A 24,063-nucleotide genomic window follows, 5' to 3' on the forward strand; every position below is an offset into this window, starting at 1 on the left:
CAGTCCCTCCAGCCACCGTCAGACCTCTGCAGCAGCTGACTCCAGGCAAAGGAGGAAAGAGAACACCCAGCTTCCAGGCACACATCCCAGTGGGTTTTACCAAAGTGGAGGGTGGCCCCTAAGCACCTGTGGAGTCCTAACCAGCAACAAAGGCCCCTCTAGTGATGGTCCACGTCAACGTGACCATGTGTCTGTACTAGCAGCTTCCTCAGGAGAGGACAAAGGCTGGGCAGAAGGGGCAGCCATTTACCTGTCGAGCTGCAGCATGCACATGCATTAAGCTGCCTCCCCTCCCCATGAACAGACCCACTGACCTCTTATAGGAGCCAGATGAGCAAGAAAATCACCTGTTCAAAAATAGGGCTTTTATTTTTATGTAAAAAAGAGTAAAAATGGACTTTTTTTTCTGCTCAGGTTCTGACAGCCACCAGCTGCTGGCCCCTCTGCCTGTGTGTATCTCCAGCATTGGAGGGGAGAAAAGTCAGATGGTTAAGAGAAAAGCAATGCACAAGGCTAAGACAAATATTACAGAATCTCTGCAGGGATGAAGCTTGGAACAAAAAAGCCTGGATCCTTCCCCATTAAAAGGGGCTAAAAATCCTGGCTCAGCACTACCCCTGTGACAGAGGAGAGACCTTCCATCCCCAGCGAGCCACCCCAGATAAAGAAATTAGGACAAGTCTTTCTGAAACCACTCAAGCTCCACACCTAGTCCCCCTTGCAGAGCTGTCTCTGGCCAAGTTTTTCCTCATGAGGACTCTGATCACAACAGCTCTTTAGAAAAGCATGCTAGCCAGCTGCCTTCTGATTACTTTGCTTCTGCACCCAGCAGCATCCTCGCTTATAGCCTTCAGAGCATATTAGATATCAAAACCAGGGAAGGCAACTGAAAGTGCTGCAGTCCTATTCCAACAACTGGGTAGAGAAGAGCAAAGAGCCAGCAAGAGGTACACACTGACAAGGTCACTGGGGCATTGGGTCCGGGGATCAGCTGACAACTAACAAGCAGGTCCCCGCACTATAAAGCAAAAAGCAGGAATTTAATGTTCTAATCCTTTTATGATAAAAAAAGTACTGAAGAATATCTGGGTGGACTATTTGATCTCATCTAGCTAAGGGTTAAGCCAAGCATACAGCCAGGTTAAAACAAACCAGAGCCCTTCAAATAACCAGTTTGACTGTCCCCATCCAAACAGGCCATGACAAAGCCAGTCCTCCAGACACCAACACATTGCTCCAGCCTTGGAAGAAAAGGAAGAAAGAGGCAGGACAAGAGAGGGGAGAAACATTATTCCTCCCTCTCAAGGTGAAAACAGAGACACCACGTAAGAGCCAGGAGCTACAGCTTCCCTGAAGATACCACTTCTATTGGCATCATGGTGTTCAGCTTTAGAGGGCAATCCAGTGCAGGGGCAGTCAGGCACCCTGCTCCTCTGGCAACCCTTAAAACAGGATGAGGAGGGGTACCTGAGCAGGGCATATCCTGGGCAAACACACCTGGCTCACTTGTATACACAGCAGAAAAGGAACATGGAACTTGCTGGCCCCTCTGCCATGCAGCCAGTCCTCTTTCTCAAGGCCTCAGGCTCCTCCCTCCCTACCACCAAGGCTGCCTGCTTTGGACAGATCCAGTTGCTTACTCTGAGCTCTCGTCTACCTCCTTTTGTTTCTTCTTCTTCTTCTTCTTCTTCGTGCTGGTCTCACTGGTCTGTAAAGAGGTTGGAGAGGTCAGGAAGGAATCAAAAAGAAATCCCCCACTGCTCATTTCAGGAGGAACAGCCCCACTCCAGACGCAGTGCAGGCTGCCCATGGCCACAATCCTCCCTCACCACCATATAAGCACTCAGGCACACTGACTGAATGCCAGCACCATGCCAGGCACCAGGGCCCGTTACAGGGCACCAGAGCACAGAGGTGGCCTGGCAGGAACGTGTACCCACCGACTGCCCCGAGGCACAGACAGCTGCTTACCCCATCCCTGCCCCACTGCAGCTCCACCCCCACAAGCCTCACCAGTTCAGTTTACAAAGGCATCTTTCTCTGCCTTGGGGAGCCTGGCACTTTGGGGACATGCACAGCAGGATGCTGATGCATTTCTCCTGGAGGCATTAGGGAGGGACAGCAATCTCTCCCATGCTTGGACAGTACCATGGCAGCACCCAGTTACATACCACTTCTATTTGCTCTCCCACGCTCTCAGCTGCCTCTTTGGCCTTCTTCTCTTTCTTCTTCTTCTTCCTTTCCTTTTTGATGAGCTCCTCTGGTGGTGGGGTGGCAGGGGATGGTGGGGTCACAGCCTCCTCACTTTCACTCTCCGACTCTCGCTTCCTCTGTTAGGGGAACACATTGTCAGACACACCATCTTCCAAAGGAGCTCAAGTGATGGGGAAAACTGTTTGCCAGCCCATTGCAATTATTTTGCTGATTCAATCAAACTTCACAGTTAACAATACTTTGAGCGGGACGGTGAGCTACAGACTACCAGTGGTCCCCCTCCAGCATACACTGTCTAGAATTTGCTTCTGCCAGAACTGCACCCCATATTTCTCAGTGTTTCCTGTACCTCAAATGCTCCAGAGTCTGAAACACTGCTGCACCTTTCCAAGTGCGTGCACAAGCCCTGACTTAGGGAACTTTAGATGCAAGTCTTGCATGGACATTTCTGCAACTGTCTGTAGTTTCCAGAAAGGTTCTCTGGCACAACAAACCTCCATTGTGGCTCCATACAACATACTTCCTTGGATGCTGCAGCTTGTACACCGCAAGTCAGAGCTCCTCGTTCTCATACTGTGCTACAGGACTCACACCCAAAGTACAACATCCCAGAGACAAATACCCAGAGGTAAGGCCCTAAACAGGTCACCCTACAGCTAGCTCATGGGCCACACAATGACAGCACACATTGGGGCACTAGGGTCCCAGAATATAAAACACCTTCCCCTGTAAAACAACTGACCAAAGCAGCACACAATCCAGCGTCTGCCTGGATTGTGTGCTAAAGGAACAGGTGCGTATCCACTCTTTATCAGGGCCCAAACAACCTTACAGCCAGAGATGACTAACGATACTCACTTTTGGAGCCCTCTCCAGCTCTGAAACAGGTTGGGGAACAGCAGCTGCCTCTTTCTTGGAAGCATCCCTGAAAGAGAAGATCCCCAGGCTGAGCAGGACAGCCACTGCCTTGCACTGCTCTGTACAAGTACAAAGTCCTGTCCCCCTCGCAAGGGCTCCATAACCCGCACCAGGTGCTGTGTGGGGAAGACCTGCAGCCTGCGCCAGGGCCAGCTGGACTGGGCAACAGCAAGGCCTCCCCCATTTAATTTAGCAGACTGACTCCCTCTACAACCACAAGCACAGGCTAGAAAGGGATAACCATCTGCTCAGGGCCTTTCCCTCTAGCACTGCCCACTAGCAGCACATTCCCTGGGACTGCAAGAAATGCCACTGCACCCCACAGGTCCGGACAGCTAACAGCCTTGGGCTAGGCCTAAGATGCTCCAAGCACAAAGAGCAGCACCCAGCCCAGCCCTCACTGCACAGGGCTCCCCTCTGCAGTGTAGGAGCCACACACCCTGTACCCACCTGTAATCCACATACTCCTTCTTCCAGGACTCTGGTGTGCTCTCGTTGGGCTTTCCGTGCTTGTCCAACAGACCCTTCTGGATCATCATCTTCTTTTGACTGGCCTGAGAGCAACGTGCGACAAATCAGACTGCAGCAGCTCCAGGGAGGAGAAATCCTCCCTGGGGCTTCAGCCACTTGGCCTAAGAGGAGGTAATCCAGGAACAAGCCAAGCCAACCAGTACAGCGTTACTCATTTAACACTTCTCCAAGGACCTTCCAACAAATCTCACAAAACATCCCCTGCACAGCAGCCTACAAATCTGAGACAGAAGGCATCTTCATCAGTAAATAAGGGCTAATTTGTGGGGGAAGTAACAGCAGCAGAATAAGATGACTGTGCACATCACAGAGCTCAGATCTTTGACTAGGTTTCTCCAGCTAATGAGCTGCAGCATTTCAGTTGAACCACTCCAGCTGCAAATGGAAGGCTTTACTAAAGACTCCAAGATGCCAGAACTGTCCCACATTACCTCACATTTGCTGTGAGATAGATATGCATGCATCCCCACAGCTTCCTACATTTCACCTGAACCACAGGAATGGAATAAGCCACAGCAACTTGACACCAAGTTTTAAGTCTGAGCTGCATCACTCACCACAGTGAAATGCCAGTCTGGCTACAGTAAAACTAGCACTGCTGACCTGCTGATTTCCATGACCACCACGTGCTCGAGACAGGAGAGGAACCCAGCAATGGGTGTTCCCACTACTCTTGTCCTACAGGCACAATTTAGTGTCTCAAGATAGTTTGCATTTTGGCACTGTTGCAGTTGCACCAGAAGGAAAAGCAGCTCCTTGCCCAGCCCCTCCAGAGCCATCAGCATGGGGTGATAGATGAAGGTCATCTTTGCACAGAGCGCTAATGCCATCTACTTCACATCACTTGGCTCGTTACCAGAGGAGGGCTGGTGCTGTACAGACCTGAGGACCCCATGCCTGAGCACCAACGGCAGCCCCAGCTGGGCCTCGGGTAGAGCTGCCCAGGCTCTGTTGTGAGGGAATGCCCCACTCCCACCAGCACTGGGCTGGCACAGCCCCAGCACTAAGAAACACCACCATCATGGCTCCAGGAGAGCACAGCGGAGTTACACTGAGGCCCTGGAGAAGACACAAGTGCAGCTCTGCCTGAGAGGCCTAGAGGCTCACATCCCGACAGCTGGGCTCCCACCATCACCCTGGGAATGACCACACCCCCACACTGCTCACCTTGGGACCAAGACCCCATTTGCGGGGATAGGTGTCTCTCTCCATGATCACTCTCTTGATCTTCGCCACAATGCCATGGTCACAGGTAGAAATGACTGCTGTGGTCATCAAGGCAATGGCTGCAGAAGCAGGCAGACAGTTCATTAACTCTTTAACAGCAGAACTGCAACAGCGATGCAGGAACCTGCTGTGTTCAGCCTGTTCTTCCTCTATCAGCACAAAGAGAAGCAACACCCCCCACCAGTGCGATTTCACCCCAAAAGCTCACTGGAGGTAAGTTCTGGACTAACACTTCAGAGAGCTGCCCTACTCAAAGACAGAACACCAGAAGACCAGTTCTGGATCAGTGAATACAGTAAGACCAACAATTTCCCAGAGCAGCACCGACACCACCAATGGATGGGGAAGAGCTCTGTGAGCAGCTGCTGGAGCACTTCCAGGCAGCTCAAGGAACCATGCCACTATAGAAAGGAGCAGTGCTGCTCCTTCATCAGCTCCCAAAACCTTGCAGAGCCAAACTAGAGGAAACTAATCCTACCAATAAATTGTTTTTCCTGCCAAGGCCCCAAGGTGACCAGAGTGCAGGCAGTACAAACAACAGGGTGGAACAGCTTGGCTGTGTTACAACTCCAAGGACCCTCAGTCCCATGGGTCTCAACAGAGCATGAGGCTGTGCAGCACTGAGCACCATGACAGACCATCTGTACACGATGTCAGCACCTGTCACCTACACAGCTTCTTTGAAGACAGTTAGAACAAAGCACCCTTTCAAGTCACTTCACAGAAGCTGGTAGTTGCTCGAGTCCTTCTACACTGAGCTACTCAGGAAGCGTGATGTGCCAGGTAGCAGTATGTGATCAGACATCATCCTTCATCTCAGTGAGGATGGAGCCCCTCAAAGAGGGACTCCAACCCTGCTGGCACCACTTCACTCCTGCAGGCAGCCAGCCACACACCACAGCAGCCCCCAGTAGGACACTGGGAGACTGGAGGGTCTCTGGAGGTCTGGAGGCTGCACAGCACCCAGACCCTAGAACAGGAATCAGGATGCTGCAGGAGGGCAGCACCACTGCACTCAGAGAATGGATAAACTTTGTCATCACCTCACACACAGAGCACACCTGAGCATCACACAGCTGAAACCAGGCTGAGGAACTCTTCACACCTTGCCAAGGACTGATGCAGCTGTTGTTTCTTAACATCCTGCCCAACACCATTTGCCTTGGGCCATACTAACCCACAGTCCCCATCAGGAAGCACTATTTAAACCTTTTGCACATGGGGACTCATTTGTTGTGCATTCACTGGAACACAGTCTGTTATTTCTGCAGTTAGCTGGGCACAAGAAGAACAAGGAGTTTCATACCTAGGCAGATAGCTTCTCCTTTCGTGGTGATGACAACGATCTCCTGATTAAGCTCAATACCATCTTCATACCTCAGGACACCAGGCAGCATGATCTTGGCTCCATAGCAAATAGCATTAACCTGGAAATGTAGGGAACAGGAGGGCTTATAAGCTATTGGAGAACAGGTAAGAAGTGCCTCTGATATTTTAGCTTCCCATTGCCATTACTGTCCCAGCAATAACATCCCTACGTATCTATTTCTTATTGTCCACTATATAAAACTTGGGGGCTTTGGAAAAAGCAAGCAAAGCACCTATCACAGTAAACAACATGTGAGGCAGATCTCTTATAACCATCAGCATCCTCCTGAAGTAAGGAGAGCAGCTTCTCTGCCACTCAGTTCTTGGCTCTTGCATCTTACTGCTGATCTGGCAGTGGCCCATACTAGGTCCTACACAGCTCACAATCAGGACAGCGCTAGACACCATGTGGATCCTGATCACCCATTTATTATATTAGCTGTACAAGTTCGGAGGACGCTTTGCAGTCTCTGGCTGTCAACTGGCATCATCTCAGGAACTCACCGCACTGTCTTTCATGACTAGCCGCTTGTGTGAAGTGAGCAGTTTCTCCAACGGCAGGATAACTCTTCGCAGGTAGGTGTCATCCTTGTTGTTGTCATACTGCCACTGTGCATCCAGTACATCATGCATAGTCACCATGTTGTCCTGCAAAGACACAACCCCTCTAAACTCTCCTACCAGCCACCAACTCAAAACACACACAAGAAAACAGCTGAAGTCCAACAGCAAATAGCATGCTGAAAGGGAGTGAAAAACAGATGCCCAACTCAGAAGCATCAAAAAAGCAACCTAAGAGAGGCAAGAATACTTTCCATCAACAGCTTGAGGTCAGCCTGACTTATGCTACCAGACTTCAACCTTCCTAATCTCAGACAGCACTTAGATCTAGTATATAAGGTCTGTTCACATGAAACTTTGAAATATGACCAAACTTAAACAAATACCTCAGACTTCTAGACAAAGATTAGTGAGTGGAAGTCTAAATTAACCAGCTATTCAATCTGTGACATGGAATAAATTATTGAAGCAGCTGTAAGCACCGAACACCTGGAATTCAGAAATGACTGCCAGTGATTACAGCTGTGGTAAGAGCACAGATGGGTGGGGAAGTACTTGCACTCTGATACTCCTGCTTTGCAAGGAAAGAAATTAGTTCTGGAGTTCGGACCGGCAGCAGGATCCAGCTACAACTAGACTGAAAAGACTGTACAAGGGTTCAAGATCACACAAGACTGCATCTCCCAGGCTCATTTCAATGAAGCACATTCCCTTCATTGTGCCCTGACACCAAGTGGTCACAGATTGCTAAGCAGACAGCTCACACACCTGGACTCATGGCACATGCATAGTTTGTAGGCTGAGAAACACAGGTGGCATAAAACAAACTTTCAGTCACCATGGTGCACTTCCCAGTCACTCACTGTCCCAAAGCTTAATTACCAGAACAGGGGCAACACCCTGAACTGAACTCAACACTTTGGTTACAGACCATCTATGGCAAGAGCTCCCATGTTTTCAGGGTTATTCACAAAACTCCTCCCAGCTGTCATGCACCTATACCTTCTCCTAATACTGTAAAACTAATGCAGTTCCAAGGAACTCTTGCAATTCTGACAGTTTCAAATTTGCTGGTTATAGTCAGAGCTACCACTCTACCTTCTCTCCCAGGATGCCCGAGCGCACTCTGCGGAGCTCTTGCATCTGGCCCCCCACGCCAAGCAGCAAACCAAGGTGAACACAGAGTGTTCGGATATATGTGCCTGCTTCACAGCTCACCCAGAAGATACCTGAAATGCACAACAGGACAGAAAAGTATTTAAATACATATCTAGAAATGAACCACATCTAGAAGCTCCCTCCGAGAGAAGCTGTATGTCCAACCCTTCACAGAGCCATCAGCCTGGGGTGATAGATGAAGGTCATCTTTGCACCGAGTGCTAATGCCATCTAATTGACATCATTTGGCTCTCCAATGAAGGATGCAGCAGTACAAAAAATAGATGGGTTTTGCTTCTCAGCACACCAAAGTAATGCATGCAGTAGCTACTGCTTGATGGTGGTGAGGATTTATGTCTTAAGACATCTGCCAAGAATAGGAAGCAGCCCATTTCACAGGAAATGTTATCAGCTGTCAGCTTAATAGGAAGAAGGCAGGAAAGCCCTGTTTTACCTAATCTTCTCTCAGGATCATACTCCACCAGCTTGCTCTCATAGATGGTTCTGACTCTCAGTTGTCGTTTTACAGCAGCAATGAGGGGTGGTCGCTGAAACAGCGCACCTGTCAGAGTTTCTATTGCCTGAGGGTAGAAGCAGAAGAAGTAACAGCTCACAGCTGTGCCCTAATATTGGAGCACCTTGGGGTCTCCAGCAACTACAACCACTTCCATGAATGAGAAACCACGAGGTTCATCATAATTTGGTGATGTCATATTAATAAGGCCGATATGACCCAGTGATGTGGTCAAAATGCTACCCCAGCTGCCAGTGAGCACAGCTGGGCTTTTTCATCAGGTGGCAGTATGTGATCAGACATCATCCCTCATCTCAGTGAGGATGGAGCCCCCCAAAGAGGGACTCCAACCCTGCTGGCACCACTTCACTCCTGCAGGCAGCCAGCCACACACCACAGCAGCCCCCAGTAGGACACTGGGAGACTGGAGGGTCTCTGGAGGCTGCACAGCACCCAGACCCTAGAACAGAAATCAGGATGCTGCAGGAGGGCAGAACCACTGCACTCAGAGAATGGATAAACTTCGTCATCACCTCACACACAGAGCACACCTGAGCTCTGCTCCTACCCTCTCATCTCCCACCAATGCTGAACACTTTGCATCTAAAGTGCCAGCATGGCTAAGAGCATGCCGAGACTTACCCTGGCAAGCTGAGCCTCACTTTCAATTGCATTGTGCAGCCGAACAATTCCCACATACTCTTTGCCTGAAAGAACGACAAGAGCAGTCAGGAGTGGCCACTTGCATTTAATGTTGACCTCAAGGTCCACACTGCTTCACAGCCACATATCCACAGAGCCCTGAAATTTTCACAACCAACTCTCCTAGGAAGTGCACAGATTTTATTATGGAGTTGGTTATTCTTCCAACAAAATAAATCTAAGGTACATTTACTTCTTCACCAAGTTTTATTTCACTGGATTGGTAGAGGCTGAGGCCATAAGTTTAGTTAGTACACGAAACCAGTCTTTCAGAAGTGTTTTCACTGACTTAAAACAGCACAAGCCCCAGAGAAGCAATCAAAAAAACCCAAACTTCTGAAAGCATGGATGCACTCTCACTGGCTTAGAGTGAGAAGGATAAGCAACCCTTAAGGTCAAGGCATTGAAGACCAACGGTAGCCCTTTCAAAGACTGGATCTCCATTTTGTCTCCAAAAGAACTCCGCACCTCCCCAGTCACTTAGACTGTAAATGGTCCCAGCCAATACACATACCTGCGCTCTGCTGAGATTTGACCAGTCGTGTTGCCCTCTCAATGCACACAATGAGGCACCCAGTCACCTTAGGATCCAGAGTGCCACTGTGTCCAGTCTTCTCCACTCGAAGGATGCGGCGGATCCATGCAACCACCTCGTGGGAAGATGGATTGGATGGTTTGTCAAGGTTAATAAAGCCAGACCTATAGTGCAAGATGACAGAGAGTAGGAGCTAAGCATCAGGGCAAACACAGCAAGAGCATAAAAACTTTGACAATATATATCATAGCTGCAAAGAAGTGTATTTCTATACAGCCAAATAAGTGATGAGCCTCACAACTGCTCTCAGTGAGCACACATCAAGTGATATATTCCACAGTCAAAGAATTCTCTTCTCCCCAGACTGCTCATCACTACTCTGCACTTAAACCAAACCAAATGCTACAAACAAACTCCAAACAATCTCAAAGCCTAGCAGGCCAAAGGATTTTCCATAAACCCCAGAGAATTCCTCAAGTGTTTGCACTTCAAAACAGAAAATGTTTTGAAGATATTAACTATGAAAGAAAAATAAGCCACTCTGGCCCTTATTGCACTCACCTGACATAGTCAGAAATCTCTCTCTTCAGGGGATTAGCACCGGAAGAAAGAGGTGTGTAGTGTGCCGTCATCACATTTAACTTGTCAAAGTTCTACAAAATGCAAGCAGAAGTTACATGTGTTCTTGAGCTCACCTTGGTTTCAGCATTGCTTTGCCCCAATACATCTCCCCAGTTATACATCATCTGATTTATACATTTAAGTGAAAGAGCCTCTTCCAAAATGAAAATGACCCAACAATGTTTTACAGAAAGAGAAAGAAACAGAAGTCCTGCACTGAAAGAGATAAGAAAGCAGCAGAATACCAGCCTTTACAATGCAGGATAAATTCAACGTACCCCAGAAACTCAGCACAAGCAACTCAGAAGTCTACACAGACCACAGGCCACTGTCAGACTGAAATAAACAGCTGAAGAAATCTGGTGGGGTCTTTACAAGAGACGGTAAACTTAGAAAGCAGGCATGCAAATGATACTGCTGGACAAACTTTATAACACGATTTCTGTTATAAACTCTCACACAGACGGTTTGCCTCTGCTTTGAGTATCATGCATGCTGTTTCTTAGCAGTAGGGTTACACAGAAGAGGAGCTACGCATCTCCACGGGCCTGCACTGAGGACAAAAGAAGGAGCAGGGATGGGCCACGAGGTTGTCTATAACCCACTCTACCTTCAGCAGCAAGGGCCACTGAGACGTGTCCAGCTGGGCGATCCGGGACTCGGGCTTGATAAAAAATTCCTCCGTGTGCTGAATGTCCTGAGGGCAAGTTACCCGAGATCAGAGAAGGGAAACCCGGAGGCCCGTGCTCGCTCCCGCCCGCGGCGGCCACGCGGCCCGTGAACCGCCCCCAAAGCGGTGGCTCTGCTGCCCGCCACGCAGCGCGGCCTCTGCCCGCGGAGCGGCCACGCTCCCTTCGATGATGGCGGGGGGAAGCCCGTTTGGGCACGCTGCAAGGCACCACTACTCCCAGCCCTACCCCCGGGCCCCACGGACCGTACCACCGCGCGCCACGGATCAGGCTAGTGAAGGCCCCAAGCACCCGGAGCCCGGCCCCAGGCAGCCCCCCGCCGGGCCGCTGGCCCCGCACTCACCGCTACATCTTCATCGGGAAGCACCCGCTTCTCCTTCTTCCGCCGCTTCTTCACACTAGAACCTGCGGGAGCGACACGCTGAGCGTCCGTGCCGAGGCCCTGCCGGCCTCACCGCGCTGGGAATAGGGCAGGCTCGGGAGAGCGCCCGCTGCCCCGAACCCCTCTGGGCCGGGCCCGCCGCCGACCCTCCCCCACGTGGCGCCATGGTGGCCCCGAACGCCGCGCGGACGCCTCCCCGAGCCCCCTCCTCCTCCCTAAGCACACCGCGCCCAGCGGGGCGCGGCACCACCCCGGCGGTTCCCGCCGCTGCGCACCGTCCGCGTCCGCCATGGCCGCGCCGCGTGGTGGTGTCGCCGCCGCGCAGGGACCGGAAAGGCCGCCCCTTCCCGAGAAGCCCTGCGCCAGCACGTGACCGCTCAGCGCGGCGCGGGCCCAGACCGCCCCCTGCCAGCGCCCCCAATAAACCGGCCGCCCCGCCCCACCCGCGGGGACCCGCCCAAGCCCGGCCCCGCCCACCGACAGGCCCCGCCACTCTCCCGGTTTGTCCTCCCCGCCAGCACCGCGATGAGCATTCTCACCGCTCCTGCCATTAAGTCATCCTCTGTTTCCTTGCACGTTCCATAAACTACCCACAGAAAACCACAGGGATGCGGGATGGCAGCCAAAAGCGTAGCGCAGTTGCTTGCTAGTGGGAAAATGAGGATGAAAAGAGCTAAAATCCCCAAAGACAAAAAGAAATGTTGTAAATATCTTGGTTGCTCAATGTTTCCTTTTAGTTTCCCTTTTGCAGATAATTTGGCCTAGCTTGCCAGTATTGTTGGCCTTAAGTAAGGAAGCTTAGAGAGTAGAATTGCTAACGAGCATTCTTTATTTGACCTAATCATTAGAGTAAGAATGCTTTGCCTGTGTTAAATCCTTGGTTAGCTGAGATAGTTGCAATGTAGATAGATAAAAAGGAATTCTTCAGGCCCTGTGTCCCCGGAAAGGGCTGATAAGGAGAAACTACACAAGAACCACCTGGTTTTGGATATGCAAGGAAGGTATGAGCAAGACAAAGATGGACTGAGCATGCGTAAAGACAAAGTTCAGTCAGCAGTCAGAGTGATGAAGACTACCGACTTCCTCCAACGACCACCAGAGGATCCCTAACGACCACCTAAGGACTTAAGTACGCATGCGTCCAGGACATTTATATATATTAATGAGTTCCAAGAAATCTCATGTTTATATAAATTAATCTTATGAATATGTATATTTTGCAACATATAATCTCTGCGATCTTGCTTGTTTGTCGGAGCACTTATGGTGGAGCGATCCCCAGTGCTGCCCAGCGCTGTAATAAAGGATGCCTGCTTAATAGTAACTCCATTGCTATTGAGTTTGATTTCGGAAACACTCTGAAACTCCAATTCACCTGTTGGGAGATTTGGATTTTAAAGGGTAGTCCCCACGAATTTTGTTTCCAGGACACGTTAGCAAGGGGCACAGGGGTAACCTGCTATGGAGGAAAAGTGGTCGGAGGTCTCTTGTACATAGGCAGCTTTCAGTTTCAGATGGTCAGACACTAATACACAGCAAACAACATATTGCTTAACATATTTGCCCCAGAAAAGTAAAAAAGATGTCTTGCCCCTGTGGCTCTCCTGGAACCTGATGCCCAAAAGGGACGGTGAGGCTACTGTGCCACCCTCCCCCATTGCAGATAAAACCTGTCCTGTATGTTCAGCTCTCCAGAGACTAGTGGAAAGGTTTCCTGATCCTCTATTACTTTCTGATTTAAAGTCATTATCTCTCCCCCTCTAATTTGCAACAAATTTCCTTTTGACAAAAGCATAGCCAGGCTAAGCAGAAATCCATTCCGATCTCGCAACAAGAAGCCAAGGTGTAATTACACAAAACAGAACTGCTGGAAAACTGCATCCCTCGCTATAAACTTAACACCGTGCAAAAATCTTACACTCGTGGGTAATACAAGCGTGACACTTCCTATGCCTATCAGGTATCTCCCCATCACCTCCCTTTCTGGTGTAGTAAGCCTCAAGTCCTAAACCCATGCTTTTTAAGCCCCCATGCCTTGAGAACTGGTGGTTGTTGTTATTATTCCAAGCTCAGGGTTCCTTAGGACTGGAGTTAAAAGTCTGGAAAAATACAGGGAGCTCTCCCTGTTTCCTTGGGAGTTTATCAGCCTTGATTCACCCAAATCAGATAGGGAACTCGTCTTTTGGAGGAAAGAGTCAAATTTAACAGCCTGACTGTAGAAATGTGTTCTGCTACTGGTCTGGCCTAGATGACCAGGATAAACCAAAAGGTAACTTCAATACAACATAAAAGTAAAAATTAAAAAGAATAAAAATAAAAGGAGCCCTCAAACCAACGTGGAGTTCACAAAACACAAGGGAACTCTGCTCAGTCAGACCTACCTCCAGGTCATAGCAGCACCATCTTTTGAAGAGCTGGAGAGAACTTCATGTAACATTGAGGTTCACAGCTTGCCAGTCAGTGAACATGGCAGGACAGATACAAAATACACCAAAGTTTTGAATTAGCTATTGCGGAGCAACCTGATGAAGAAATAACTTGTTGCTGCTGACATTTTCACAGGGCACTTCATATTTAGGTATCAGCAAGCATTAGCAGAGAAGGGGGAGGCAGGTGTGGAAGGAGAGACACTGAAATCTGGTTTTTTTCTTCATTTCATTTTATAGAAAAAGCTTTCTCATTGCCTCCAACTTATCCACGTGACTGACAGCGATTCAATATTGGTTTTGGAAGTTTGTACAGGAAATATTTCCCTGACCCCAAAAGTCAACATTTGCCCAGTGAAGCACGAGGATTTCTAGTTCCTACGGTTTCTTCATAGCAAGTTCACTATCAACTTGAAAAACACCTGAAATATCCTTGAAGCAAGCAGAGAACTAACGGCAGGGCAGTATTAGAACGTACAGTGGATTTTAGTACTTCGTATTCACACGTTGATGGTGACAACCCACAATACCAGGGAGAGGGTATTTTCCAGGCTGCTTTAACCAGCAGCCCAAGAAGAGGTTTGCAGGGGAGGGAAGGGTGATGAAATGCTAGAGACCCTTTTCACCCCAGAAATCCGAGTGTTTCCTTACAGAACAGTGCAGTTAGGCAACCCAAAGTAAGAGCAAAAGCAAAATCATTTATTTTTATACAACTCTCTTGAAAGTAAGTTAAAATCCTAACTACATTGACTCCAGTCTTCAGGACAGTAGGAGTCTGCTTCCCAAGCTCTCAGAGCTGGCATACCTGCCTCTTTGTCAGCGGGTGAACAGCAGCACCAGCTCACAATGAACAGTATGAGGAAACATGTCAAAAGGTACAGCTAACGTGGGGGCAAATGGCTCTCCTGTCAGCTTCTTCCCTGGGTCAGATGGGCAGCACAGCCTGTGGAACGCAAAGAGAGCATCCCTTAGACCAGCAGCAGAAGCCTTCACACCATTATTGGTAGCACAATGCCACAGAGGATGCACTAAGGAGGTATCGTGTGTTTGGCTAACATCCCTCAGAGTCTGCAGCTGACACTGGAACCATCAATACTGAATCCCAAACCAGCTCTGAAAACCTCATGGACAAGCTGAAGAGTCAGTGGTAGGTTTAAAGCTCCCTTTCTCACAAGCCATCCCAGCTGAAAGACACTTAATAACCTTAGGAAACAATCCTCAGTTTTGCACTACCTTCATTGGCTACCTGCAGACAGATTTATCACCTGCAAATGGGCCTGCCCCAGATAAAGACTTAGCTATATGATTAACCCTAAGCAGGTGACTAATCCCCTTGGCTTCACTTTGTTGGCTAGGGGCCAGCTTTCCTGCAGTGAACCCAGTGGGCTCCATATCCCACATCCAGATGTGCTGTTTTGTTGGGGAAGGATGCACAATGCCATTACAGCATGTTTGCGTTATTTTCTATTCCTTTCTGATGCACTGAAGTATCCTGCTGCAACATAAAACCCAAATAACCCACTACCTTAAACCAGTGAGTGCAGCTTGCAGGTAAACCCAAAGTAACACAGAAGCATAAACCACTTCTGACCATGCACTGACTAGTCCTGGATCACACCTGCAGAACTCACCCAGTGAAATGCAGTTGCAACAAAAACCTTTCTAAGCCAAGGTCAGATATTTATGTCCTTGTCTGGACATAATAGGGTCTGTCACTAAGGTCAGTGGAAAGGAAAAGAGGAGGGTGCTCACTCAAGAAAGTTCCTCATGGCTTCACCCTCTGGCTTGCAGGAGATGTAGAGCAGCCTTCGGATGGACGTGCAGTTTCGGATGGCTCGCACAACCCTATAATCTGCAAAAACAGATACCGTGCGTTCCCAGTGACCCACTACCACCATGAGCTCTCCAGAAGGAATGACTGCACAGCAAGCATCACAGAACTGCACTGAACTGTGAAAAATACAGGGGAAAAAAGAATATACACATTTTGCCATGTCCTGTCTCAGATGCAGGCTCTTAGGAGGCCGGGGATGCAACCCACGCTGCTAACAGCTCAGCCAGTTTGGCAGGGTAGAGCAGTGGGAGAAATCCCTCTGCTTCCCAAGGGGATGCAGGATGAGAGAAAAATCATTACTTAATTAAGCAGAGGCACGTAAAACCTTCCACACACACTTGTGAGACCGCATCTTGGCACCAGGACCAGTCTGGGACTTCCCAGTACACACTGGAGCAAGTCCAGCGGAGACCACTAAGACGGTTAGAGGGCTGGGGCACGGTATGCACAAGAAGAGTGTGAGGGCTGGGGTTATTCAGCCTGGGGAAGAGAGTGTGAGCAGGGATCCATTTGCTCTCTTCAGGGGCCTCATGGGGGATTACAGAGAAGATGGAGCCAGAATTTTCTCAAGAGGGCCACGAGAAGAGGATGAGAGGCAACAGATGCACTGCAGCAAGGGGAAACTAAATATATTGGGGAAAACATTTTCAGGAGGGGGTATCCACCCTTGGACACATTCAAACCTCAACTGGGCTTTACAGCCCTGTGCAACCTTATACAACTCTGAAGTTGGCCTTGCTTTAGTTGGGAGATTGCACCACAGACCTCCAGAGGCTCCTTCTCGCCTAAATAATTCTGTGAGCCTATGAAAGATGGAAGAAAGATTAGAGCTGTCTGCTTTAAAGAGAAAGCATGATAAAGGCACTGAAAACAGCAGACTCTATGGGATTCTAGCTGCTGTCAGCAACAAGGTAAGAAACTAGAGACTAAGCGAGCAGAGGGTTTGGAGCCAGTATACAGCCATATGTAACAGGTCTCATGGAACTTGTTCAAAATTAGCTGTTTTCAAGATGAAAATAAATAGCATATTCTCTCACGGAGCCCAGCCCGAGATGGGTTCACCACAGCAACAAGGGGTTGGCCATCCTCCCACGATGACAGGAGTTGTGGTAACACGGCCTCTGCCTTTCCACTGTGAAACTCACAGTTTGAAATTCCTGTGAAGCAAAAAGCAATCACATGAACTGAGCAGAGTCGGTCTCACCAGACATTAGGCATAACATGAAGTACCGCCCTTTGCTGCGTGGAGGTAACTTGTTAGGATCCCTCTGCTCACTTCTGCTTCCAATTTTTCAGCAGTTAGTTTGAAACTTTGTGCCATGGCAAGTTTGAACTCACCATTGAATGCTGCATTCCACCTGGCATCCGCTATTGCCTTCTCCACCACCTCAATACCAATAATCTTGGACACTTGGTGAGCCAGAGAGAGACCAATTGTGCCTGGAAACGAGGGATACAAAAATACTCCATAAATTCATGCTGAAGAAACAAGCCTTTAGATAGCGGGGATCATTTTTGGCACGCAAAGCACCAGCCCTGGGGGCCAGGTTCACACGGCCACTGCTCACCCGTTCCACAGCAGATGTCGAGGAGGACGGTGTCCCCACCAGCCTGACTCAGCTCCCTGACCGCCTGGTACAGAACTTCTGCTCCACCTGTGTTTACTTGGAAAAAGGCATCTGGAGAGATGCGAAACTTCAGGCCAAGCACTTCTTCAAAGATGTGCGGTTCTCCGTGAAGGAGCTGGAAGGGGGACTGCTCATGTGAGCAGCGTGTCATGGTGCTAGCAGAGCACACAAAACCCAGCTGTTAGAAGGCAGCAGAGAGGCAGCCGATTTCCATTCTCATTCCCGGGCTGCTCATGTGCAGGGGAGGATGGTTCTCCCCCCACCACCAACTTTTATTTCATGTGAGCCTTTCAACAGGATCAAAGAATTTTGATTCTTTGTAAGGGACCTGTAACTTGCACAGCCTAGAATTCTTTAAAAGGATCAAAATGACTTTGCAGAGGGCAGCATTCCCAGGGTCTATTCCCCAGTTTTGCTGCTGATGTGATTTACTGTCTTGGGAAAGTCACTATAGTCTTTTTCTTCAGTTTCCCAGGCTCATAACTCCCATGAGGTAGAGCCTTAATGTATTCAAGTATTTCAGGTCTGGAAAAACAAAAGATGTGGCTATCTTAAAACCACACCTGCAAGAGGCATCCAAACATCTGTCATTCTCTTCAAGCACTCCCTGAACTGGTAGAATTTTAATTTGGGGAGAAAAAGGAGGTGGCTTTGTTTCCACTCTTTCCCTGTGTCAAGACATGTACCTCTCTTGGAAATAAAGTGAAGTCAAGGCACAGACTGTTCCAGGTCCACACGTGAAGAACTCCTTAAGCAATGCTTTCTGAGTAGCCAGTGCCTCCTGTCAAGAGCGAGAAACGAAAACGTAGCTGTTTGGGTAATCCAATTAGACACCTCTCCCCAGCGATACACCCAGCAAGCTCTGGTCAGCCAGGTGTGCCTCTTGCCAGGGGCCTTGTCCTCCATGTACTCACCTGGCCCAGCTCCTGGGGGTGGAAGGTGATGATAGCCATGGTGTGGCCACAGTTGGTGGTGCGTACCACGAGCTCCCGCCAGTGTCCACCTTCGTGAAAGAGGATGCAGGGGTCCAGGGGGGAGCGACGGATGAACTCCTCATAGCACTGAGCGGAGGGGAAATGGCACTTACAGGACAGCAAAGACAACTGCCCTGGTCTTAGCATAACTCTGTGCACTCCAAACGGGTGGCCCTTCCACCAGTATCATCTGTTTTTTCTGTTTGATTTCAATACACTGAGTGAAAGCTCTTTCCAAGTTCTTGGAAGACATTTTAATAATTTCAATTTGTGATTCTTATGTACTTTAATAGATTGGCAGGAATTCATTGTCACTTGATTAACTTCATTCTTTGGGACAGTTTAGAGGCTCCAACATTAACATGCAAGTTTTAAAAAAAATATTTATCCATCAACCAGAGTCAGGCCTGAAACTTTTCAGAACGTGAAAATGGACTTGAAAACCCAGTGTAACTAAAATTACAATGTTCTCCCAAATAAGAGTTATGGCAGTCCTCTATTCCACAGTCTAGGGAGAGACATGACACTATTTATTTACCTGGGCTACTTGTTTGTGTTTTGGGGGTATGTTCTCCATGTGGTCAGCTTTCACACAGACAATATTTCTTGCTGGAGAGAGACAGAAAGGTATTTAACTGTTTTGTTTCAGGGCACGTAAGCCACTGTAGCATCTGACATGATAAACTGTGGCGAGGCCTTTCCCCTGAATCCTGTGATGTTCTGGGTACCTGCAGTCTGCAGGACCTGCCAGAATTCCCTTTGCCAGTGATTACTGTCACTAACTTCCATGAAGAGGTTGGAGCTCCAAGAGCTTTTTAAATGCCCTCTAGCAACTCCCAAAGGAGCCACTGCGCTGTTCTTAAACTAAGGGAGCCAGAGCAGAGCAAGCCGGTTTTCTAACTGGAGAATAATGGTGTGGGCTTACAGCAGTAAAGCAGTTTAGGTTGCCTGGAAGACAGCAGTCCCACTTTAGTTTAAATGCTAAACGTCTGCTGTCAGAAGTAAAATGCATCCATGGAATTATTTTTTCAATGAGAAAAGTACACAGCAACCACCCCAGCACCTCTTGCTATGGATGTTGAGAAGCAAAACCTAGTATCAATGGTGTGAACGAGTTCACCACTGAGCGGCTTGCAAGGAGCACACAGCTCACATCTTCGTTGCACAAAACCAAACTGCTTCACAATCCCAAACGCTCCAACATTGCTCTGCTGCCTATGGACGTGCACACCCACACCCCACCCCCCCATGCTCTCCCTGCTCAGCACAGGCTCCTGGAGCACGCCAAAAACATGGGAACAGCACAATTAAGAATAACAAAGCTAAATCCTGGAGGGCCTGCTACCACAGCTGTCATCCTTACTGCTGTATTTAGCAAATTAGAAGCTGGCGTTTCTTAAGAAGCTAATGAACTGAGGTTTTAAAATTGCTGCCCCACACTTGGTGGCGTTTCTGTTAAGTGTCCCCCAGGATTCAGGCTTCTAACTTGGGTGGAGGCTGTCACAGCAGAGCCTTGCCCCAACCCAGCCCACGCCAGCGGTCTTCTACCCAGCTCCTTGTCCTGCGCTGACCTCTGCCAGTTCCCACATACAACCCCACCGTTTTGGGGTTCCCATCTGGTCCTCGGTTCACACAGAAAGTAGATTTGTTTCGGTAGCCATTAATGACGGGCTGAGAGAGAAAAGAAGGAAAAGTAAAGCCTTGGATTAAAAGAAAAAGTAATGGAGGAAAGCCAAAACCCAGCCTGGTTGTTCTGCTGGCAACACAGGAAGATACACATGAATGTGCAAAACGCAGAAATGGAGCTTGTGCGCGAGACCCCCAGTACTTGCCCTTGGGAAGAAGAAATGGCTCTCTGTGACAGAATGGTGACAGGTTTATCAGGGAAGGCTTGGCCACAAAAACAAGGGTTCCTAATCACTGGGCTTGTTTCACTCTCCGGCACTCACAGGCTGCAAAGCAGAAGCTAGCAAGGACTGCCACAGACACGTTCTCTGCAACCAAGTAATCCCCACCGTAAGACTCTTCGGGAGCCAAGTGAGAGACTGTTGGTGGCTCAGAGGGGAGAGTGTTCCCACGGGATACTCACCGAAGGGACTACAGGCCGGAGGGGACAGCAGAGTCCACCAGGTTTCTGCACATCTACGCCCAGCTCCTCAAGACGAGATGCCAGTGTCTGCAAAATCTTCCTCTGGCTTTCATACTTCACCTGCAGAGGAGTCCTAAGCCAGAAACACTCTCACAGGACCACACGACGGTGGGCAGCTCTTCATCACCCACCTCTGGGAAGGCCAACAGGAGGGAATACTGCAAGTGGGATATAGTCCCAGAGGAACTCTGCCTTTCTCATCACCGCAGCCGCTTGGAGCAACGGGGAGAGAGAGAAATCCTGTGCCTGTGGTCCCCAAGCGCTGGCCTGGAGCATTTGGTCCAACCTGAAGCCGCAGTGAACCAGCTGTCCCGCACTGGACAGGCTCACTGTGCAAGTGCCCATCCTCTGTGCTGTTGGTGATCACACATACCACCCACAGGGAACCTCCCAGTTCTAATCCTTCACAATAACTGAACAATTAAAGCAGCAGTAAAAGGGGTCTGAAGAGTTTACAGCATTAAGCGACTAAGATGCTAGGGGCTGTTGCTCAAGGGGGATAGGAGGGGCAGTTGGGGCAACAGGACAGAGAAAAGTCCACATAAGCACCTCTTACCTGCAGCTGCTCTTGATAGGGAAGCCTCCACAGTGGCGTCACCGCATTCACTAACCTGGAAAGCACAACATCGCGGTAGTGCCCAGAGCTACTCGCCTCCTGATACTTACGGCATAACATCCCCACCAGCTGCTTCATGGGCAGGACTGTTCTGGTACGGGCTCTGCACCAGAGCTGGCTGTGAACATCCAAACTCCCTTTTTGTGGCACCTTCCTGGTGCAGAATACTTGTGGCTGGAAGAGGGAGCCAGGAACCACAACGACCAGCTCTCCAGAAGGACAGGTTGAGCCTTTGGCAGAAGACTGACTAGCGACACCTGGGTGTCCTGGGTAACCCAGGTATCTTTCTGATCCTCCTACAGAGGACAAGGCCAGGAACAGCATTTCCCCTGCACAGGGACCCAGAGGCCCTGCCAAGCCCCGGGTGAGATCTGACTCCAGGCTGGTAAAGCCAGGGGAATGAGTATTCAAATGTTACTGCGGTCAGAGGGGAAACACAAAGTGCAGGCAGAGAAGGGGGGGGGGGGGGGGGCGGGGGGGGGAGATCATACTGTAGCTTCAGACAGGCTCTGTTGCTTTCTCCCACTCCCACTGAATCAGAGGCTTTGGCCATCCCTTGCTGCTCTGAGGACAGCCCAAGTCCTGTCTCCCTAGAGTTTTCCCCTAAAAGAGAAAGATGCTTCTCTCATCACTCGCTGCATCCATGCTGCATCATCTACCTGCTCACATTTCCAGCCACTACTACGTCTTTTTTGCTAATGCTGTACTAGATTAAATCCACCACAGTGAAATGCACAGTTTGTGTGCAGCAGGCAGGGAATTACAGGCTGCTCACTCTCACTGACCCGGCCACCCACGCAGCAGCAGTTTAGAGGTAAACCTCAGAACTTGCCACCACTTGTATATGAGGCAGGGCAAGCAAGAACAAAACACATAAAAGCTGATTTAAAAGAAAAAAAAAAAAAAAAAAAGACAGAGTAAGGGGTGAGGTGGACATGACCCAAACTATCATAACTATCCATCAACTACTGACTCACTGAGCCCATGGAGAACCTCACCCCACAGCTGGATAAGCTGCTGTTATGGCTCACTGAGATTTTTGGAGCTGCTTCTAAAGCACCCAGTGGCGACTACTTTCAGGCACAGAACTGCAAATCAAACGGACTATTACTTTTTGCTTGCCAGTATGGCAATTGCTCTGCTCCCAATCCTTTCCTCTTAGACTTTCTCATTTGTCTCTTCCATTATTCCTATCCCCAGGCCAAGCTCCAGGGAAGCCAGCTGAGCCCTGGCTCTTCTATTCCTACTGGGGAGAGCTAGGTGGAGGTGAAACCCCCAACGCGCTGCTCTAACTGCTTCAGGTGCTTGGTGCTTTGGAAGAGCGCTTGATCATTTTGGAAAAGCCGTACCTCTCCTCCCAGGAGGAACCTGGCAGGCTGCGGCCCTCCCTGGCCTTTTTCTTCTCCTTCCACTTTGCTGCTGTCTTCTTCTCCATCAGCAGGCTGCGGTCCCGACCGGGCAGGCTGCTCAGGAGAGCACTCGAAGGGCAAAGGTGCCGGCACAGTAGCCTCAATGCACAGGACAGAGCCATGGTGCAAAGGAGAGGGGCTGCACCCCTGCAAGCAGCACAGCGAGCCCACCGTCTGCCTCCCAGAAAGCCGCACGTCAGCTACGCACCTGGACACGGGTTGAGAAAAACACCCTGCTCGTGGCCAGCTCCGCTCCAGAAAGTAAACCACTTAGTTTAAAAATACCCGCGGCCGGTCTGACCCACCGGGTGCATTTGTGCTTTGCTCAGAGCTGCCGGACGGTGCTCGCAGCGCAGCGAGTGCCCCTGCCCTGGGCCGGACGGGAAGCGCGGAGGGAACAGGCCGCTACGAGCGGAGTTCCGTCCTCGGCCGCAGGTGCCCAGCCTCCGGCAGCCAGCGCGCTAGGGCTCGGTTAGCAGCACCCGCTGCCAATCCTGCTCGCCCTGAGCCCCGCCGGTGCTTTCACGGCTCAGCTCTTATCTTGCGTGATGAAAAGCTCGCTCCTTCCGCTCGCGGCCGATCGCCTCCCTGGCGCTCGGGTCTCACGTGGCGGGACGCGGTGTGCTGCGCTTCCGCCGCCCTGCACAGCGCTTACGGCTGAGACACCCCCGCGCCGGGGAGCGCCGCGCCCCGCCCCGCCGCGGAGCGGCTGAGCCCCCTGGCAGCGAGCCAGGGCCAGCTCCCCCCACCCCACGGGGCACTTCTGCTCGGTGGCCAGTCCGGCCGCGCTCCCGGGGCCCGTGCCTTGCCTCCCGGCGCAGCGCCCCAGCACCGCTGCAGGCTCCCAGCCCGGCACCGTGCGCTTTCCGGGTCCGTCAGCGGCGACGGGGCGGTTGCGGTGCCCGACCCGCTCGCCTCGCCGCCCCGGGGCAGCGAGCCGTGCCCAGCACGCGCCAGCCTCCTCCTCGGGGGTCGCAGCGCGGCACGGCGCAGCCCTGTCCGCATGCGCAAGCGCACGGTGTCCAGCAGCTCCGCGGCAGTCCCGCACCCCGGCGCGCTTCTCCTCGGGGAAGGCGGCGGAGGATGCCAACAGCCACGCAGGGTGCGAGACCGCCCTGCGGAGCAGGGCAAGGGGGCTCCTGCTTACGCCCGCCCGCGGGGGCGGCATCAGTCAGTGTCACCGCAACTCACCCCAAATGGCCTCTGCCCATTTAGGCACCCGAAACGAAGACAGCAGCAGTCGGTGCGATCAGGTCCGATCTGTTCTGTCCCAGGATTTAAGTGTCCCGGAGAATTCCGCAACAGAGCGGCCCCGTAGCTCCCGGGACCGCGGGAGAAGGAAACTCCCCCGGGCCACCCGCCGCACAGACCCCAGAGCCTCTCCCGGGGTCCTGCTGGCAGGCAAGGCTGTACAGCAGAGCTCGTCTGCTCGGTTTCGCCGGCACAAATTGCAATTATTGTAGCTATGGTCGCTCTCAGACCTGGTGCCTCGAGGAAGGTTCTCAACAGTGACCAAAAATTATCTGTATGCAGTCTTTAAGTATTCTGATTTGAGATAATCTAGGCACCTTAGAAACGTTCCTTGTCTGGGAATTAACTCTACACAG

At 50.5% G+C, this 24,063-nt stretch overlaps 2 protein-coding genes and 5 non-coding genes across 7 annotated transcripts; all 7 read right to left on the minus strand.

The window, feature by feature from the left end:
• Positions 1–345: 345 nt before the first annotated feature.
• DKC1 (dyskerin pseudouridine synthase 1) lies at positions 346–11,816 on the minus strand. Its single transcript, XM_075513387.1, has 15 exons — positions 11,696–11,816; positions 11,382–11,443; positions 10,960–11,046; positions 10,290–10,381; positions 9,708–9,892; positions 9,134–9,198; positions 8,432–8,558; positions 7,918–8,048; positions 6,763–6,906; positions 6,197–6,317; positions 4,831–4,949; positions 3,583–3,686; positions 3,073–3,139; positions 2,172–2,330; positions 346–1,708 (listed from the first exon to the last, which is right to left on the minus strand). Exons 1-15 carry the CDS (start codon positions 11,709–11,711, stop codon positions 1,637–1,639), a joined length of 1,551 nt encoding a protein of 516 aa, XP_075369502.1. The 5' UTR covers positions 11,712–11,816; the 3' UTR covers positions 346–1,636.
• On the minus strand, positions 4,437–4,512 carry LOC142415364 (small nucleolar RNA SNORD83). Its single transcript, XR_012777403.1, has one exon. It is a non-coding gene; the product is annotated as a small nucleolar RNA SNORD83 (small nucleolar RNA).
• LOC142415362 (small nucleolar RNA SNORD17) lies at positions 5,684–5,938 on the minus strand. The gene has a single exon (XR_012777401.1). It is a non-coding gene; the product is annotated as a small nucleolar RNA SNORD17 (small nucleolar RNA).
• On the minus strand, positions 7,610–7,744 carry LOC142415367 (small nucleolar RNA SNORA36 family). The gene has a single exon (XR_012777406.1). It is a non-coding gene; the product is annotated as a small nucleolar RNA SNORA36 family (small nucleolar RNA).
• On the minus strand, positions 8,152–8,227 carry LOC142415359 (small nucleolar RNA SNORD83). Its single transcript, XR_012777399.1, has one exon. It is a non-coding gene; the product is annotated as a small nucleolar RNA SNORD83 (small nucleolar RNA).
• Positions 8,783–9,029, minus strand: LOC142415360 (small nucleolar RNA SNORD17). The gene has a single exon (XR_012777400.1). It is a non-coding gene; the product is annotated as a small nucleolar RNA SNORD17 (small nucleolar RNA).
• A 1,921-nt stretch (positions 11,817–13,737) lies between the features above and the next one.
• Positions 13,738–23,429, minus strand: LOC142415152 (tRNA (uracil-5-)-methyltransferase homolog B-like). Its single transcript, XM_075513173.1, has 13 exons — positions 22,914–23,429; positions 22,397–22,674; positions 20,988–21,042; positions 20,372–20,491; positions 19,854–19,953; positions 18,821–18,891; positions 18,223–18,369; positions 17,995–18,089; positions 17,249–17,463; positions 17,019–17,120; positions 16,718–16,837; positions 15,599–15,698; positions 13,738–14,789 (listed from the first exon to the last, which is right to left on the minus strand). Exons 2-13 carry the CDS (start codon positions 22,576–22,578, stop codon positions 14,663–14,665), a joined length of 1,434 nt encoding a protein of 477 aa, XP_075369288.1. The 5' UTR covers positions 22,579–22,674; positions 22,914–23,429; the 3' UTR covers positions 13,738–14,662.
• Between the last annotated feature and the right edge of the window lie 634 nt (positions 23,430–24,063).

Source organism: Mycteria americana, chromosome 10, assembly GCF_035582795.1.
Source record: "Mycteria americana isolate JAX WOST 10 ecotype Jacksonville Zoo and Gardens chromosome 10, USCA_MyAme_1.0, whole genome shotgun sequence".
NCBI lineage: Eukaryota > Metazoa > Chordata > Aves > Ciconiiformes > Ciconiidae > Mycteria > Mycteria americana.

Coding starts and splice junctions, on each gene's coding strand:
- DKC1 (XM_075513387.1), bottom strand. Junction 11,047..11,381: donor TTCCCGATGAAGATGTAGCG/GTGAGTGCGGGG, acceptor ACTTGCCCTCAG/GACATTCAGCACACGGAGGA. Junction 3,687..4,830: donor AATGGGGTCTTGGTCCCAAG/GTGAGCAGTGTG, acceptor CGTTGCTCTCAG/GCCAGTCAAAAGAAGATGAT.
- LOC142415152 (XM_075513173.1), bottom strand. CDS start 22,578: ATGGCTCTGTCCTGTGCATTGAGGCTACTGTGCCGGCACCTTTGCCCT. Junction 19,954..20,371: donor TCCGGCCTGTAGTCCCTTCG/GTGAGTATCCCG, acceptor TTTCTCTCTCAG/CCCGTCATTAATGGCTACCG. Junction 18,370..18,820: donor AACACAAACAAGTAGCCCAG/GTAAATAAATAG, acceptor CCCTCCGCTCAG/TGCTATGAGGAGTTCATCCG.